At 29.6% G+C, this 19,259-nt stretch overlaps 1 protein-coding gene across 2 annotated transcripts in view; it reads left to right on the top strand.

Moving 5' to 3' along the window:
• The first annotated feature begins 11,644 nt into the window (after window positions 1-11,644).
• LOC107450924 (coiled-coil domain-containing protein 186) overlaps window positions 11,645-19,259 on the top strand; it is a 28,902-nt gene continuing 21,287 nt past the window's right edge. For both annotated transcript variants that reach the window (XM_043043973.3, XM_016066867.4), the window contains exons 1-2: window positions 11,645-11,902; window positions 12,804-13,452. In XM_043043973.3, coding sequence (XP_042899907.2) covers window positions 13,007-13,452 — 446 coding nt within the window. In that variant the 5' untranslated portion in view covers window positions 11,645-11,902; window positions 12,804-13,006. The remainder of the gene's footprint in view (window positions 11,903-12,803; window positions 13,453-19,259) is intronic.

Genomic DNA, 19,259 nt, shown 5'->3' with positions numbered 1-19,259 from the left:
GTGTTCTAAAGTTAAAGTTTGGAAACACATTGGTTTGAGAAGTGGTTTTCCATAAAAAAAAAAAAGAAGAAAAATTTGAAAATTGTACAGTATCTTACTTTTTAATTTACAGTATCTTACTTTTAATTGTACAGTAGTACTTTTCTTGTACAGTATATAAACAACCAGTAAAATTTACGGTTTTAAGACGGCATAGGTTGGTTGTGCAAAGCCGTAAAATTTACAAAGTAAATCCGTAATCTCTATGGTTTTTACCATGTACATGTAACAAGTTTTTTTCGGAGAAATTACGAAAGACATCCGTAATCAGACTTTTTTTACCATAACAAAACAGCTTTTTGTAACAAAAATATACTTGTTGTTGCAATAGACATTTACCAGATGGGAACAAGTTTTCTATGTGAACCAATTGAACTTGTATTTGCTCCAGATGGAAACATTTCATGTCAGCAGAATTTATATCGACCAGTCATCGTGGGGATCGAGTCACTTCATGAGGAGGAACGTGCTCTATCTCCTGAGCCACTGCGGCTCAAGTTCTTTATTACAAAGTTCATGTAGTTCTTGTAGTTCATTTACGTCGCACTAGAGCTGCACAATGGGCTATTGGCGACGGTCTGGGAAACATCCCTGAGGATGATCCGAAGACATGCCATCACAATTTTGATCCTCTGCAGAGGGGATGGCACCCCCGCTTCGGTAGCCCGACGACCTGCACGCGAAGTCGAGCACTTTACGGTAGAACAGTTTAACGAGGACCAATACCGCACACCCTCGGTCCCTACGCAGACTGATCCAAGTGGTCACCCACCCGCACACTGACCGCAGCCAGTGATGCTTGACTTCTGTGATCTGCTGGGAACCGTGTCTTAACGATCAGTCCACTGCGGGACCTTTATTATAAAGAAATTGAATTTCAGTTTTATTTATACGATGTGCAAATACCATAAAATAATTTTTAAAAAGTAAAAACAAATTTAGAAAATAATTGTAAAATTTTTGGAGATTGTTATAAAACGGAATGCAAAACTGAATAGCAAAAACTAGAACTTCAACTGACCGTTTGTAATTAGGATGAATATCGGAGAAAAGCCGTTCTGAACAAACAGCTATTCTCCGTTTAGCAAAACGGGTAACTGAAAAAACAACGGGTATTATTTACAATGTACAACAATGTGCAATTTCAAAAATTGTCCTCGTTTCGTTAAAACAACATTTCTAAAGGAAGGAAAATACAATTTATTTGAGCAAACGATTCCACTCGGAGAAAAGCATTCTTGTAAAATTATTATTTTGTGAAGTAAAGACAATTCTTGCAAAAATAAAGAATAATTCTGCCAATAAAACCAAGATATACGGCATTTAAACCATTCATTTGGTAATTTTTCGGTTCATATATGTTAAAGCTTTTACCGGTAATTCTAGTTTTTAAAATTATAGTTCTTATTAGCATACATTTAGTTAAATATACAAAACAAAAAAGTAAGCTTTACCGAATAAATGGTTTTTATGTCATGAAAGTATTATGACAAAATTACCAAATTTTGCCACAGTTAACACATTTTATGACACATTATAAAACTAAATTTTATTGTTAATTTTACGAAAATCATTACAAAAGCACTTATGTAAAAATTACTGCATTTTTTGATGTTCCCATAGAGTTAGAAACTAAGCAAATTTTAACATATTCTGGTAGTTTTAAGCATACTTCTTTTTCTCTGACTATACGTTATGCTAAATTAATTATTATTGATTAGATTCTGTTATTTATTGGATTCTTTTAGATTAGATTATTATTTCTAAGATTCTGTTTTATTTATGACGCACAAATAACCACATATAATTCTTATAAAATGCTGATATCATTAAGCAAAAGTAATTTTAAAAAACAATTGCTAGAAGATTGTGGTTTATTGAGAATGTAATGACCAGAAATCATTAAAAGCAAAAAAAAGTATTTGGGAGAATGTTTTTTAAAATATACAAAATTATAAATAAAATAAATACAAAATGCAAAATTTATAAATTATACTAAGTAGCTGTGGGGACGGGAAAAAAGCAAGAACATTTTAAGATAAAGCTTTCACAATCTTAAATGCCTTAACGTGCAGGATGATGATCTGGGCCATGATGGGCAAATTAAAATTAAAATCTAACTGCCACAAACGTTTGGAAAAGTAATTTACTTAGATTTTTATTGAAAAAGGGGAAAAAACAGAAATTGGCTGTTATAAAATCATTTATGTATGAAATAAAATGTAAGAAAAAAAAAAGAAGAAATAAAAAATTATGTGATTAAATTATGATCTAAAATTAGACTTCATACTAGTTCATAAATGCGAAACAAAAGTGAAATCAATTATCAAATAATTAGTTTTCAGTCTCAGCTATTTTAATTAATAACTTTTAATTAATAATTTTCAATTAATTATTTTTATTTAATAATTATCTTTAGATTTACTTAATATATCATTCAAATACAATCTCAATTTAAAAGGATCCAGGACGCAAAATTCTTAAAAATCATGAGTTTATTTTATCAATCAAAAAATTTTTTTTTAAATTATTTTTCGAATTGTGAAAAAATATTTTATACCACAAATACAACAAGATATAACACGGTTTCTTTTTTTTCGCCATTTTGACCTGTAGTTTATTTTTTCCAACATTAAACTTTTATTAATATAGTAGTAATGCATAAACTCGAAAGCTTTTTTTCCATGATTTTCGATTCGTTTTCTTTTCCGACTTCAAAACTACGCAACTCAAAACCTGTTAGAGGTAATTGCATATGAAACTTAGATTATATGTATTTTAGTTGTTTTTATTAAATTCGTTTTTGGAAAATTTTTATAGGCCGTTTTGATTTCATTTTAAGCTCTTTTCAAATAATAAAAGAACAATTATAAAACTTAAAAAGTTTTTATTTTTATTTTTAGGTCGTTAAACATGAAAAAAAAAAAGTTGGCTAATGAAAAGGAGTTGGCAGTTGGAAGAAACTATTTCATTCATCAAAGTATACACTCAAATTTTCTTTACATTTTTTCCCTGTAAGCGGCATGTTACTCAAACAAACTTTATAAAATATTTACATTTCTGAACTGTTGAAAAAACTTTGTCTCATAAGAGTAAATAAATTTCTCTAAAGCCGTTTTACGGCATTTACAGAATAAAATTGTTGCCGATTAGAATGCTGTACAGACTTTGAAAGAGGTAGTAGCCAGCGGGGGCTATATCTAATAAGTAGGAAGCATGGCGAAAGAGTTCCAATTCCAATAGTTTTTCCATTTTCATTTGAGCAGTGCGTATTTTAGCGATGCAATGCATTAAGACAAGTGACGATCTGCTTTTTGTTCCGTAACATGATCTGATAAAAATAGATTTTATCAGGTAAGAAGTACCGACAGAGCCGCGGTGGATCAGGGGATAGAGTGCTCGTCTTCCAATAAGGTGAATCGGGTTCGAATCCCAGTGATGGCTGGTCGATACGAATCTGCATCTGGCTTGCAATGACCACTGTGATGACGTAAATATCCTCAATGGTAGACTAACCCATGATCCGTGTACCTTGCCTTCACGCTAATCATGGGTTTTCGTGGTTTTCCTCGTAATGTAACGCAAATGCAGTTAGTTCCATCAAAAAGTCCTCCAAGAAGGCAAATTTCTCCCAATACTTGATCCAGGAGTTCCCTTGTCTTCTGGATTGGGTTCAAAATTATTAGTAATCGTAAACCAAAAATTAGGTCAGCTGTTCAACGACGGCTATAAAATGAAAAGCACCGACACCCTGACTGTTACTTATATAATTTAAAATACTTCAGAAAATTTAAGGTGTGGACATCCTTATTACAAATAAATAAAACAATTTTAATATTGAAGAATAATATTTTAATTACATTACAAAATGAAATCATTTTTTTTAAATTTTCTAAATTATAAAATGCTTTTAAATGATTAAAAGAAGATTTGTGGTCATCTTTTGTATAGTACAATTGTATAAACAATTCAAAACCATACAAGCTTTTTTCAAACAACAATATATCTTGAAGTAGCTTCGAAGTTTGATGATTTTCTCTTATTCTTTTGCTACAAATAAGTATTTCACAACCATCATTTTTAGTTCCGGATTTAGACATTTATCTTTCATGCCTTCAAAGGTTAAGTAGAGAAACGTTGGTAACTCAAAAAGGCTGGAAGTAGGATCTTTATTTTCTTTTCTTTCTTCCTTTCTTTTTTTCGTGAACTGTGTTGAAGAATCTTGTAAGACCGGATTAGTCCACACTCATAAGTTAATTGTTTAAAGACTTTGCTTAGTATGAGTGGAAGCATGATTAATTTGAATGAAGTCGTAAGTTTCAAAACAACAACACAAATATATTCCACAGGTTCATAAGTGATTAGGAATAATTAGTTTCGATTTGTTTCAATTGTTTTTATTATCTCAGTAGAACACTTATTTAAAGAAATAGTTCTTCTTTCAACCCTTTGTGTCGCAACCAAAGGTGGTCAGTGACATTTTTATCAATTTTCAACAATATACTGTTCAGTTAATGTTTGATTCATCTAACACAACTGAAATATTTAAGTGTAATAATACCTAATAATACCTAATTCTATTTAATAATTTTGCTTCATATCTTTTCATTAATCTTTATTTTCCATGTTTTTTCTATATTTTTTAGACAGATGTTAAATTTCATTAGTTTAACTGAATGAATTTATTTGTACTTAGTGAAATAAAGCAGACACTCGCATAAACATATCTATCTTTTATGAATAATTTTACTCCCGTTTTGTATCGAAACTGCAGTTTTTTAGTCAGTCGAACTTATAACTCAAACAAATCTTCATCAAATGATTTCTAATTTTAGCTTCATGTTTAAAATTACATTCATTGCAAAAGGACAGAAGATAATTTCGCTTGGTTTCTTCATTCAAATAATAAGGAATTAAAATTTAAACAGTTGAACACATAATAATAACATAAAATATTGCAAGAATATGCTTGGCCAAAAGCAGCCATTCTTTTACAAAGATTACTATTACAGTCGCAATAATGAAAACATGAAGTTCGGAAATGGGTAGGCTATTTAAGATTTTTGGAAAGGTATTTTTATAAAATAAACTTTAATACCTTGAAAATTAGATATCCAAAAGCTTTTGAACAAAGAAAATGTTTAAGATCTTGAGTATATTGAACTTTTGTTCAGTCTTCTACGTGCTTTCAGAAAACTTCAAATGCGTTTTTCTCGAATATTTTTTTTAAAAATCAGTCGAACTCAGAACTTGAACAAATCTTCACCGATTAACTTCGAATTTAAGCTTTATGTTTATAAATACATTCATTACAAAAGATTATTTCGTTTGGTTGCACAGTTTTTTTACAAACATATTTCGGATAATTTTGAAATTTTTCAAAATAATGGGTCATTCTTTCCACAAACGTTATAGCAAAAAAAATCTTACTTCCTAACCTTTTATACAGAATGTTCATTACGGACTGCCCTTGTTGAAGTATGCCTGTTTAGGCGGAGGGAGTGCGATTGTTCTTGTTTTCCAGTGGGGCCATCTATGGCCAAGAATTCGACTTCTGCCACACCATACGTCACACCCGTTTATAGGGCGGGCCCATTCATACATCCATTCATTCATCCACAGATCGTAATTTTGACCTGAGTCAGAGAGCGATCGATATCCAATCCAGTACTCCCAGAGGTATTGATTTGTTATGGGAACATGGAGGACTTTTGCGACTCAACATATTTCACGTGCTACAGTCGCTTTACTACACGGGAAGTCTTCGGCCGGTGGGGTTCGAACCCACGACCTCTCGGACATGGGCCCAGCGCCCTACCGACCACGCTATCCCGGCCCTACGGACTGCCTTTAATAAATATTTATACAATCCTCATCAAAAATGATAACCAAAAGGTATTCTCATTAAGCTCACAAATTAATTCCAAAAGGGCCAAAACGCTAGCGAAATCTAACTAATCACAGAACAGGTTAAGAATTTAATAAATCTCAAAATAGGTTTATTTTGAGATTGAATCTTGAATTTGTTTCTAATAATAATCTTTCAACTCATCTCTGTTTCCTCCCACGATTGAACCTGTCTTTTTGTTTTCAAAATTCCTTTCTATAAATTGTGATTTCTCAGATTTTAAATGCACTTTTGTTTCTTCCTCGCTTAAATATTAATTTGTGACCAGTAAAATATACTTTGTTTTCCTTTCTGATAAGGATTATAAAAACATGTATAAAGAGTTGTCTTTACGGAACACCCTGTACATGTAATCTTATATAACATTTCAATCATAAAAGAGAGAGAGAGAGAGAGAGAGAAATAAATTTTGTTCTCCCCCTTAATTAAAAATTTTTTGATGACGATGGTTTGGTCTCACATCCCTCAAAAAGAAAGTTTCATTGCTGAAAAGTTGTACAGTCTCTATTTCGTTTTGCATACCTTCAGCAAAAACGAATTTTCACAGTGCATTATTTATATTTTTTATTTATATAATTCGCTCATTAAAAAAGAATTTTCCCAATATATGTTTAAGCTAGAATCTTAGTCTCTTGAATTGTTCAGGGGAACACGTTTTCTCTTTATAATTGAGTATTTGAAATTTTTTCAGAAATGGCCGAAAGAATTGGATATATTTCAATGTTACTTTTTTCATAAGTTTCATTTTAGCGCAATAAATAAATATAGAATAAAACAGAAAATAAGGAGATGAATTCTTCTAATGACTTATGGTAATTTATTCTTGAGAAATAGAGCACTATGCATAAATTAAGTTGAAATAAAAACTAACACATGCATTTTGCAAATAAAAGATCAAAAACAGGTGAGATAAAACGCTCTTTTTATTTTTATTTTTTTCCAACTTTCTCTGAAACAGTAATCGCTTACTAGAAGTTTAAATGCAATTTTAAATTAAAATGTTGTCTGCATACTAAATTTTACGACTATAACTTTATTTTTTTAATTAAGGAAATCGTTTTTATAAAGAACAAACTGTGACTCACAAGAGATTTAAGTCATTAAGATTAATTTTAGGGACGAACGGCTCTGGACGAATCAAAATATGTAAATTTCAAATTTACAAGTTTGTATCATTAAAAGCCATATTACAATTCTTACATTATGCAATATATAGTATTTGAATGAAAATTTACAAATCCGAAATGTTAAAATTTTTTCAATTTAAAAATTTAATCAAATTGAATAAATTCATGATTTGAATTGTTTTTTCTCGTCTAGTTCACAACACTTTTAGCTCGGTCTCAGTTATTTTAGACATTTAAATTATTTTCATTAAAATTTTGTCAAATATTATGCAATGGGTGCAAAACTGTAGCAAATGGTTATGTTAAGTAATTTTCAGAAAAAATAGGATTTGTGTAATTTTTTTAATGCTAAAAAATTGAATTTGGTAAAAATTTTATTCTTTTTTATTTTAAATAGCTTTTTTATTTCAAAATTTTTAATTTATTAAAAAAATAGCCATCCATGAGATTTATCCATGAGACTTTTTTGACAATTACTGATTTTACCTTTTTCACTGCGGCTTCAATTGATATATTATATATCACTGCGGTGTCTATATACAAGAACGTGGTGATTTTTATTACTCTACAAATTACGATGTCTGTGTCAACAATATAAGTTTAGTATAGCCTTCAAGGTAACTATAAATGAAAGTCACTTAATTTATGGATCTATTTTCTAAAGGGCGAATTCTTTTAGTGTCATTTATAAAGAAGCGTCCATAGCATTGATCTGCTTATGAAAAATAGAGTGGGGCAAAAGACTGTTGGCCCAAATTTGTTGCATTACTTATTTCTATAATGATATATTAATTTTTTCCCAAGAGTGACCTTTGAATTCACTTTCAATGTATGGTCAATATCAATTAATGAAATGATTTCACGCAAATAATAAAGTGAAAAAAGAATTCGGAACTTAAAATGTGAGTTATTTATAATTGAAAATATACCCTTAATTATTTTAAGGAGAAATCACTAAGACCTAAATTAATTCCTTCTAGCTATCTCCAAATTAAAAAAAGTAAAATAATAAGCTGAAAAATAAAGGCGGCAAAGGAAGCATTTTTCTCATAATTGGTCATAGAAAATAAGAAATGAAAAAAATTCATGAAAATTCTTTAGGGTGATTCTAAAAAAAGTTATGAGGACAAGTTATCCAAATCTTCTAATGCATCGACTCTGCACGCTTCTTAACTAATGGGCCAAGACATAGGCAGCAAGGGTGTTATTTAGAAGAAAAGTGCATTCAAATCATCTTAAAAAAGTACATCGGAAACAATACGTCACCACCCTTGAGCCTGGCTCATCAAATTCAACACAAATTAGATGTAAACAAGACAAAAATGAAAAAGGAACAAATGTATATATGATAAACACAACTACAACTAATAACGCATTCTTATTTACTATCTTAATTACAAGCTTTGGTCTGAGGCAAGTAAATGAAGTTATTTCAAAACAGCTAATATGTTTAAATTAAAGTATAAAAATTTTCTGAAACTGTTAATAATAAATTGGTTTTGATTTCATTTGACTTGGTTTTATCTCATTTGATTCATCCTAAAAAATCCATAGTGTCTAAAACTTTGTTTGTCTGCACAGCAATGTACTGTACTATTTTTTATCCATAAAAACATTTATAAATTTTGATTTACTGTTGTATCAACGAAAATGAAGTTTTATTCGATTTAGCTTAAGGAAATACATCGAAAGGATATGTCACTTATCTGATAGCAAAGTATTTCTCCCCTTAGTAAGTTCTAGATTGAGACTGCAGTTCACCTAGAAACTTCAAATATTCCTATTGGGCCTAAATCACATTTTTTAAAACAATTTAAAGCATTTCCATAACTATTTCTGTATTCAGTTACTCAGGTATGGGTCTCAAACTTTAGGACCATATTATTAAAAAGTTGAATCAGTAACCATAGGTCTGTGAATTGATTTTGTTTCTGTTATACTTAAGGTTTCTTTTCCAGCCAATTTCAGACTTTAAATTTGGCAAAAGAAGTTCATGACCTTGAAAACTACAGAATGTCCGTTTCTTGCTACTTTTAGGTCAATTTTAAGATCACGCTAAATATACACCATATATGAATTAATTTTGTTAGGTAGAGTGTTATAGTATGTATTCACTGAAATATATACATTTATGATTAACAGTAGGTAGTAGTACATTCTGACGATGAAAGTCCAAGAAAATAACCTTTTTTCGAAGATTTTTGAATGACCTTTGACCTTCGATCAAAGTAAAATAACTATCAGTGTCGTAATTACTTGTTAAGAAAAAAAAATTGTGCTACTTGTAAATTGATGAGTTTTTTTGTCTTTTTTTTCCAGAATTTCAAAGGATCTTCAGTTTTGACCCCTCCCCTTCAAAAAATAAATATATAAAATTTCAGGAAACATTTTTATCGCAAAAATAAAAAAACACATCTCCAATAATTTTACATTAAAAAAGTATCCTGAAAATTTAAAGAATATCAAAAATTTCAAGCATCTAACCTTGCCTGACACTTACAAAAAATATGCATGATGCTTCGTAAAGACCACCTTTAATTTTTATCATAACTGAAGACAAAAAAAAGTATACAAATTGGGAGTTGCAAATTAATATTTAAGCTGGGAAGAAAAATCTTATATAGAGGAAGTTTGATGGAATAAACATCATATTAGGTTTAATTGAAAGTTGTAGTTGCAACTCGAAGGTGCATTAAGCATGGTAATTACTGCTCTCGATGTTTAGGTAAATAACAAATTGTCTTCTTTAAAATCTAACTCATAGACTGATAATCAATGTTTTCAAATTTTTGGATCATAGCAACTTTTTAATCAAAATTTGTTATGAAAATTGTATTAAAGATTAAAAATCATTTTTTGTTGATTTTTATGCTTTATTAAATAAACTCGATTTTTAATCATCAGAATCTTTGTAAAAGTTCTCTCTTTAACTTTATAAATCATCAAGAATTTCTATAAACTTAAATTTTACGATTCTTCTGGCTGAATTACTAATAATAAAGGGTTATTGAAATGTTTTAGATGCAGATTCAGATTGTTGTTAACTTACCTATAAATTTAGTAGATTGATAATTTTCAAATCTCCTTGTTTTTCTGTTCATGACTTTTACTGGCCAGAGTGAGGGGCTAAAGTTTAAAATTTCGAACTGTTAAATATTTCGTGAAGTACACATTTTATCGAAACAAGAATTCATTTTCAATATTTAAAACTTTTTTTCAATTATGCAAAAAATAAAAAAACCTTTCTGTCCCATTGAGCTGATTTGAAAAACAATTTTAAATTTAAAATGGAATGAAGTTTTTTTTTTTTCATAGATTTTTAAAACATAATACATAAATAAAAAAATCTGTGTTTAGCCTCAAATTTATTTCATTGAAGTTTTAAAAAATAACACCCATACACATCGCACCCATACAGATCGTACTTCCTGTGACTCTCCACGCACAAATGGTGAAAGCATGCGAAATGTCACCATAGGTAGAGAGTTCTGCTCTAAGCTACCAGTAGCCTGTGGCGTAACTACCACTACAATTATTAAGCATCAATTCACTGGTATATAAGACATGCTAACTTGATTCAATCTTGAGGTACCTTTTAATAGATGAAGGTCGGCATTCTCGATAACTCCGCCCCCACATTGGTGACTTACGGACGTGATGCGAACACGCGCTTATCTTCATAGTAACGCCTACTTCGATGGATGTTTCACATTGAACAGTTGACTTGCTACTTGTGACTGCAACATTATCCACCCCCTCGCGCTGTTACTGCTCAGTCTCGTCTCGATCATACACAACGTCAGTCTGCATACACTCGACTGCTAAAGGCAACACAGGAGCGACTACTACCTTGAAGTTAATGCGCCTCTCACACTCAGCGCTAAAAAAACAAACCCGGTGACCTTAATCCAGCTCTCCCGGTCTTTCAAAAGTTCAGCAACTAGTGGTATCCGTTCATCGAATTCTATCCCTGATAAAATTCTGGTGGTGGAGTATTGTGGCGTAACAACCACTACAATTATTAAACATCAATTCACTGGTATATAAGACATGCCAACTTGATTCAAACTTGAGGTACCTTTCGATAGATGAAGGTTGGCATTGTCGATAACTCCGCCCCCCACAAGCCCATTTCGATCGAAAATCGTGATGTGCAGAAGAATAATAGCTAAGTCTTGGCAATTTCGTGCTGAATTACATAAGTAAGGATTATAAGCCTTTGTCAAGTAGAAAGAAAGACAGAGCGTACACTTTAGAAAAGGACTTTACGGAAATGCATCCAGGGTTACGGCGGGATTTGAACCTGCTACCTCCATATTGCAGAGCATTTGGCGAGGAATACTTTTCGGCTAGGGAGAACCCAAAGCATTAAAGAAGAGGAACAACTCGAAGAGTATAACTCGCACCAACCCCCGGGAAATACTCCAGATGTTTTCTTTTTTTAAATAAGTTGCAAATTCAAAATCTGCTTAGCGCCTTGGCGATTGTGACCCAATTTGCAATGTCTAAACTTGGATTTAAAACTAGCACTTATTTGTTGACCTGTTTCTCAAGCGTACTAGAAATAGGCAGCCAGAAACGTTTCAAGAAAACAAATAAGGTGCCTTACAACTTGGCACCTATGTCTACTAATATTTACTTCTTGTTTTCGTTGTATATAACTTGTGTATACTCATAATTCTTAAAAGCGCTTATTTTTCAAACACATAACTCAATCATGTTTCATATATTTTGTTGCTCTATGAAGATAACTTGATATTTCTCGTACCAATCAAGCTGTAAATACTTGTTGCACGTAACTGTTATTCGAACATATGATGCTTTAAAAGTAACCTATAAATGATTTCTTTTTTGCCTTTTTATTCATAGATAGTAACAAATCATATTTTGAAACGTTGTCTGTTTTAAAATTATTTAGAGTATGAACAACATTTATATTCTTATCCTACGAACTCATTTTATCGTTATAATTTATAGCACTACTGCATCAAGTGTTTAGGAATTCTTCCTTATATGTTACAATAATAATTAAAATTTAAATTAAATCTGTAGTATTCATAAATCAGTTCATCTGGCTCGATATGATATTCTCCCGCAATTTCAATATTGATATTTTTTTTATTTAATAATAGTTTTAAAAATTTTCATATTTAGTAAAGAAAAAACTGTTAAGAGTTAGTTAACTGCATTAATGTTACATTTTTTTAAAATTATCAATGCAGTTTTATTAGTTGATTATTGCAATTGCACAAATGACTGTCAAATAGATAACTTTATCTAATTGGCAATGTTAGTTATCTAATTGGCAATATCAGTCATGAGTTTTTAAAAAAAGTAGTGTTCTCTATTTAAAATTAAAATTGTATCTCAGTAATAACTTTTTTAAAAAAAATACTTTTCTGAAAATTAATCCTTATTTTAAGTACTTTTGGAGAGAATATATATATATATATATATATATATATATATATATATATATATATATATATATATATATATAGTTTTTGTTTTTGTGAATGTTCTATTTTAGGTTAAATCTTTCTTGAGTGTAAATAGTCTTATTTTATCTAACAATTACATTTTCTATCCTATGTTGTACATGATATTGTTTTACTTTAATTATTGATTTTAGAAACTTTTTTTTAATTTTACACCATTAAGTATTGTTATGTCTTTATTTTTCTATATTTATTTTATCTATATTTATATATATATTTTAATATTTTTAGGTATCCCAAGTAAAGAACTGAAAGTTGCCAAATTATGTGTGCATCTAGTCAAATGCATTGAGATATATTATTCATATTTAGTATTATTTCTAAGAAAAGCATTTATATTTCTTAAAATTTGTGATATTTTCAAGATCTCTCTTCTAATATTTTTATCAATTTGGTGTATAGATTAATTGTCCTCAATTTCATTGCTCAGAAACATGTCAAATATTCAAAATAGTGAAAGTGATTCGAATCATTCTTGTAAGATTGACAATTGTTCAAATGGTTCTGTACCTATGGAGCAAACATCTCATATTGTATCATCAAATAATGATTGTTGTGATATGAATGAAAATGGAACAATTGATCACACAAATAATGATTTTGTGACTTCAGGGGAAAGTAATCCATCTTCCAATGAAACATCACCAAATAGGCGACCATTAAGTGATCATGTAACTGAAGATGAAATAATTAAAGACAAATTATCTAATGTTCCAGAGAATAGTCTTAATAGTACAAAAGAACCTATTACTTGTGATGTTGAATCCTGTGTATCTAGTAATGATTCCATGATAGAAACGAACACTGATAACTTAAGTATTGATAGTGTTTCGTCTGATGATAGTAGAAAACAAGAATGCAGTGTTGAGATAGCAAAAATGTAAGTTAAAATCATATTTTAATTTTTAGTTTTTTTGAATTTTTGTTTTTTGATTATAATACTTTACTTACTTTTTAAAGTATAGATGATGTTTTCTACTACAAAGGAATTATCATCTGATTTTCCTTATTTTCCGGCTATTATATCTGTTTTTCCCCATATTTTTATTGCTATTCTTAATACTAGTGTTATCTTTACAAAATCAATATCAACAGTAAAGCAAAAATAAACATATCCAGGAATAAATTATTTTGAAAGATAAGTTTTATCTTTAAATTTATCTAAATGGAATGATGGAATGAATATCATATATATTTTAACAAATTTTCCTGGTTTGTCTTTTCCTGCATTTTGTTTTTTCTTGTTTGTTTTGAAAATAATAATAATATAAAAAAAATTTTATTAACCACAAATGATTGTATTCTTGTTTTACCCCAGAATTCCAGGTTTCTCTTATCACTCTATCTGGTCTAAAAAACAAAAGGGCAGGGTGACCCGGGGTAATTCACGATCACTCTTGTTTCTGGGGTAAATAATGATCACCTGAGTTTTATTTAAAAAAATAATATTTTTTTTAAATTTGAGACATGGACAAGAATGCTTGTTCACTTTACTAAAGTATAACTACTTTTACTTAATAACAGTTTTTTGTTTAATCTAACAAAATAAGTATCTTTTAAAATGCTTTCTGTATTTTCCATTTCAAAGATGGGTTTCAAAATGTGCACATTTCTGCAAAGATCCCCCTCCTTCTCTTAATAATAAATATTTTGAGTTACTTTCTTTTTCTTTGATATAAAAATAGTGTAGGCTTTTGCTTAATTATTTCACATCTACTGTAAACATTATAATTGATTATAGGAAACTATATCAAATGTTGCCCCCTACAGATGCGGTAATTATTGATCACTGGGGTAATTCCTGATCATTGTCATTTCTTCTTATAAATAGTATAAAAAATAGCTAATAAATAGTCAATTGTCTTTTCTTAAATAACAGTTCATATTTATTAAGTGGAACAACTATAAAATATATTTTAACTATAATCACAAAATTTGTTTTTAATTGTATACAAGAAAAATGTGTTCTGATATGCACCATTTCTAGCATGTCTTACCTTGCTTCTATCTTAAATTTATGTGTGTACATTGTTAGAATAATTTTATAGTTGATAAATTAACCTTATATAAATATGGTGAGAAATTATAAGCTTAAAAAGGATACTATGCTTCTAGAAAGCAAAAATAGTGAATTTCTTTTATTGATTGAAAATGAAAATTTCAGTGTGAGAGCTGCTGCCAGAGCTGAAGTGTTAATCTTTATTCCTGATTTTAAATAAACAGTTTTATTAGCTGCTTAAACATATCTTTTTGGTTTATTTGTTTGATCTTAATGTCTTATTTGTTAATTACCGTTGTATAATTATTTTTAAACAGCCTATTTACATAAAAACTGGTGATCAGTAATTACCCCAGAAATGATCAGGATTTACCCCAGAATTGATCAAGAGAAGGGGTAATTCTTGATCACTAAAAATTTAAAATCTTTTAAATTCTAATTAGATTTTCAAACAAAAGAAGGTAGCATAGGACTCATCTCATATAGCCTCAAACTTCCAGAAAATATTAAAATTCTATCTTGAATAGTTTTTTCACAAAATAGATGTTTGCATTTTTTGATCAGGAATTACCCCAGGTCACCCTATGTGATTTTTTTCGCGAATATTTCATGGAAATCAGAGTATCTCACGACCATTGGTCGCAGATTTTCGCGAATCAAAATGTTATTGTAATATAAAATGTATCAAAATGTTATTTTAAACATATTTAGAGTAGTAATTCTGTTTTTTTTTTTAAAAATTTATTATTAAAGTCCTACTAACTTTAAAATATATTTATTGCTGTTTTTTTTTTTTTTTTTTCTGTCAGCATACTAGCTAAATTATGTAACTGGAAATAAAAGTATAGCTTTTTTCATAATGTTTTCCATGGTAAGAAACTTTTTTTTTTTGAAAAAAAAAAGTTTTTTTAAAAAAATAATAAATTTTTTTTTTGTTTGAACCAGGTTTTTTTTAAAACAAAAGGTTTAATAATGTTTTCCTCTCAAATTCAGTAACTAAGTCATTAAAAAGTATTTTTCATAAATCTTTTTTAACTAGATCAAAATATATTCTTTTGTTCCATAAATATGCAAACATGATGAAAAAAAATATAATAAAGATTTTGAATATGCTTATTTTTTACTTCACAGCTCCACTTACTATCATTCAATATTTAATAATCTAAATGTTATTTTAAAAGTGCATGTATGTAAAAGTTAGTTTTTTACCTTGATTGGCAGTATATATAAAAATGTGGTATTTCAGCCTTATTTATATTTATTATTTAGCAGTATACACATTTTCTAGCAGTAATTTCAATGAATTATTATAAGGTAAATCTGTTTTAATTTTTTAAAATTAGTTTTTTGCTGTTTTAGAATAAATGAGCATGAGATATTAAAGGCAATATATTTTTCAATTAACAAATATTTAAAATTAATAATTTCTTAATTTAAAAAAAAATTATTGAAAGTTTATTAAAAAATAGCATGAAATATGCAAGGTAGTATATTTATTATTTTTCAAGTAAAAAATATTTAAATTTTATAGAATGATAAAAAGAAATCAAGCCAAATGGGCTGTGTGAATTGATAAGAAACCAAAAAGGACCTATACAATTGCTTAGCAAAAAGTTTTATAAGAATAGTTCAAATTTAAACAAATTAAAATATAGTGCTAGAAAGTTTGTTTCTTCAAATTTTATTTTGTTTTAAAAAAAAAAAATTATTTTTTAGTTTTATGGAGAATTTTGAAATCTGTATATCATATTATTTACGAGTCAGTTTAAATATTCATACTGTTATGAATTTGTAAATATGTGTCTAATTTTGTGAATATACTTTGGTTATGACGCTGAATGTCTCAGACTGTCTCAGATGAATGCCTAAAATAGTTTCATTAGAAAATTAACGGGAAAGTTGTGTAATTTTTAACAAATTTTGAGAGGAAATAATGTCTAATGTATTATTATTATTATTTTGGAGACTCGATTTACCAACTTTGCGATCATGTTGGCAACGAAATTATAATGCTGAAAGCTTTGCGTTTCAAAGCGATACAACAAATATTTTCGAGGTTATATGAGAATCGTCTGGAATCATGCAGAAAGTTGCAATGTTTCATTGCCAAGCCTATATAAATAGGTTTGTGCCTTGTCAGAGTTGTAATCTGCTTGAAAGTTGTAATCTTAGTAGTGTTTTGACCTGAGTTATATCATTGACCTTTCTGAGATTGTGAAGCTCTTGTTTTACTGTACTACACTGTTATTGAAGCTGTATTTGAGTGCTAGAAATAGCTATATTTTCTTGAAGTTTCTGCTAATAAATTTTGGACTGTTACATTTATCCCCAATTTAAATATACCTCTGTGCTTGGTACAGTGGGCAAAAAAAAAAAGATATCATCCTGAATAACTTTCGTTGTAGTGATGGAATTTTCACATACTAAGTGTCAATCTTAATGGTTCTTGGGGGTGACCTCAAATATGCAAATTATTTAGTGCTTACTATTAATTAAGTTACAAAATCGGACACAGAACGTACTTTCTCTGAATAATACATATATATTTCTCTGAATATTACATATATTTTTTTAACCTACAGTACAGAACCCGTTATCCGGAAATCGAAAAACCGGAAAACCAAAAAACCGGAACGAAATTCGATAAATTTTCCTGCCATTTTTAAAAAAAAATTTTTTTTTTCCTCATAAGATTTTAGGATTTTTCCTTCTTTTTTGAAAGATGTTTACCTTACCATCATTTTGGAAATAATCATTAGTGTATTACTCCATCGTTTTTTCTTCTTTGTAAGATTATTTCCAAAAAAAAAAAAATTTTTTTTTTTAGTTGGGTTTAACAATAAAAAAAAACGGCTTTTTGTAGCGATTCAGAAAACCGGAAAAATCAGTTATCCGGAATACCGATGGTCCCGATCGTTCCGGATAATCGGTTCCCTACTGTATTTTGATTCTTAACTTTCAAAACATAGGGTGTAGCCGCAATCTGGGAAATATGGTCCTCATAGTTTCTTCAGGAGAGCTATCCAAAGTTTGGACCCCTTAATGTTAATTTCACTTTTTGCATTTTTTATCATATTTTTAAAACAAATTAAGGAATTAAAAAAAAATTGCACTCACTTATAAAACCCATTTACCCAAATATAATTTCATGTCAAAAATAATTTGTAATAATTATTTATTATTTTTTTATTATTAAATTTAATTGTGGGTGAAAAAATTTTGAAATAAAATCTTTCATACCATATTAATCTAAGTATTTTTCTATTGCGAAATCTGAAGTTTCAACAGTTTTTATTGGGTAGAAGCCGAGAAAAATTAAAATGAATTGTTTTTAAAAAAATAATTTGGCGAGGATGAAGAAATATTTAAATGTGGTTAACTTACAAGGAACTTGACATAAGCACGCATAGAGTAAAATTTGATTAATATTTTTTTCGCTAATTACCGATTGCTAATTCTTTTTTACTTCTTTCAAAGTATAAAATATAATGTTTCTTTTCAGTCGTCTAAAAATCTATTTGTAATTTAATTAGGAGATTTGAATAAAAGCATTTTATTCAACAAATGTTTAGTTTTATAAAATCATGTTTCTGATAGAATGTCAGCTTTTATAAGTTTTTTACATCAGCTTTTATTAATTTTTTTTTAGTTTGTTCTTTCAATAATTGATACAATTTCAAACGTATGCATAGATTTGGAATAATATGTTTATCAATTTTTTTCAAGATATATTTTATAATTATGAATACGAATGCATAGTCAACATTTTTAAGCATCTTAAAATAAATTTATTAATTACCAGTCCGCGCATGTTTCGCAAAATTATTTTACCAACTATTTAATTAAATTTTAAAATTTCTCAAAATCTTATTTTTTACGCTACCATGTATATTCTTCTTCCATTAATATACACTCTATAACAAAAAGATTGACACACCACGAAGCAATCATCCGATTGCTTTGAAATTTTGTATGCATGAATGTTTTGAACAGATATGGCTGGAATGATGCCGACTGGGGACGCATAGTCTTTAGCAACGAATCCCGCTTCCAACTGTGTCCTGACGATCATCGAAGACTTGTTTGGAGACGCACAGGGCAGAGGGGGGGGGGTCCTGCCTTCACTATTGCATGCCACACCGGCCCTCAACAAGGCATTATGGTCTGGGGTGCCGTTTCCTTTGACTGCCGGACCCCTTTGGTCGTCATTAAAGGTACACTTACTGCACAGCGGTGCGTCAACGACATCCTAAGACCTGTTTTGCTACCGTTCCTTTTGCAGCTCCCTAGGCTGGTTTTTCAGCAGTACAATGCCAGACCACATACGGCACGTGTTGCTATGAACTGTCTGCAAGCTTGTCAAACTCTTCCTTGGCCTGCTAGATCATCTGATCTCTCTCCCATCGAGCATGTCTGGGATATGATGGGAAGGCGATTGCATCTGGCACGGAATGTTGATGACCTTGTTCGACAATTGGATTGAATTTGGCAGGAAATACCGTAAGAGACCATCTGGGAGCTTTATCGGTCTATGCCATGCCGTGTGGCAGCTTGTATCCAGGCTAGAGGCGGATCAACACCTTATTGAACTTGTTACTGTAACTCTGCAATAAATTATTAAATTGTTCTGAAATTTTAATCATTTACTATTCTGTACATTGTCTTCCTATCCACCAATTTTTGTTTCA

This window comes from Parasteatoda tepidariorum, chromosome 11 (genome assembly GCF_982258835.1).
Source record: "Parasteatoda tepidariorum strain Cologne lab strain chromosome 11, Ptep-v5.0, whole genome shotgun sequence".
NCBI lineage: Eukaryota > Metazoa > Arthropoda > Arachnida > Araneae > Theridiidae > Parasteatoda > Parasteatoda tepidariorum.
The sequence above is the reverse complement of the archived record's forward strand: the minus strand, read 5'-3'. Positions and strand labels throughout refer to the sequence as shown.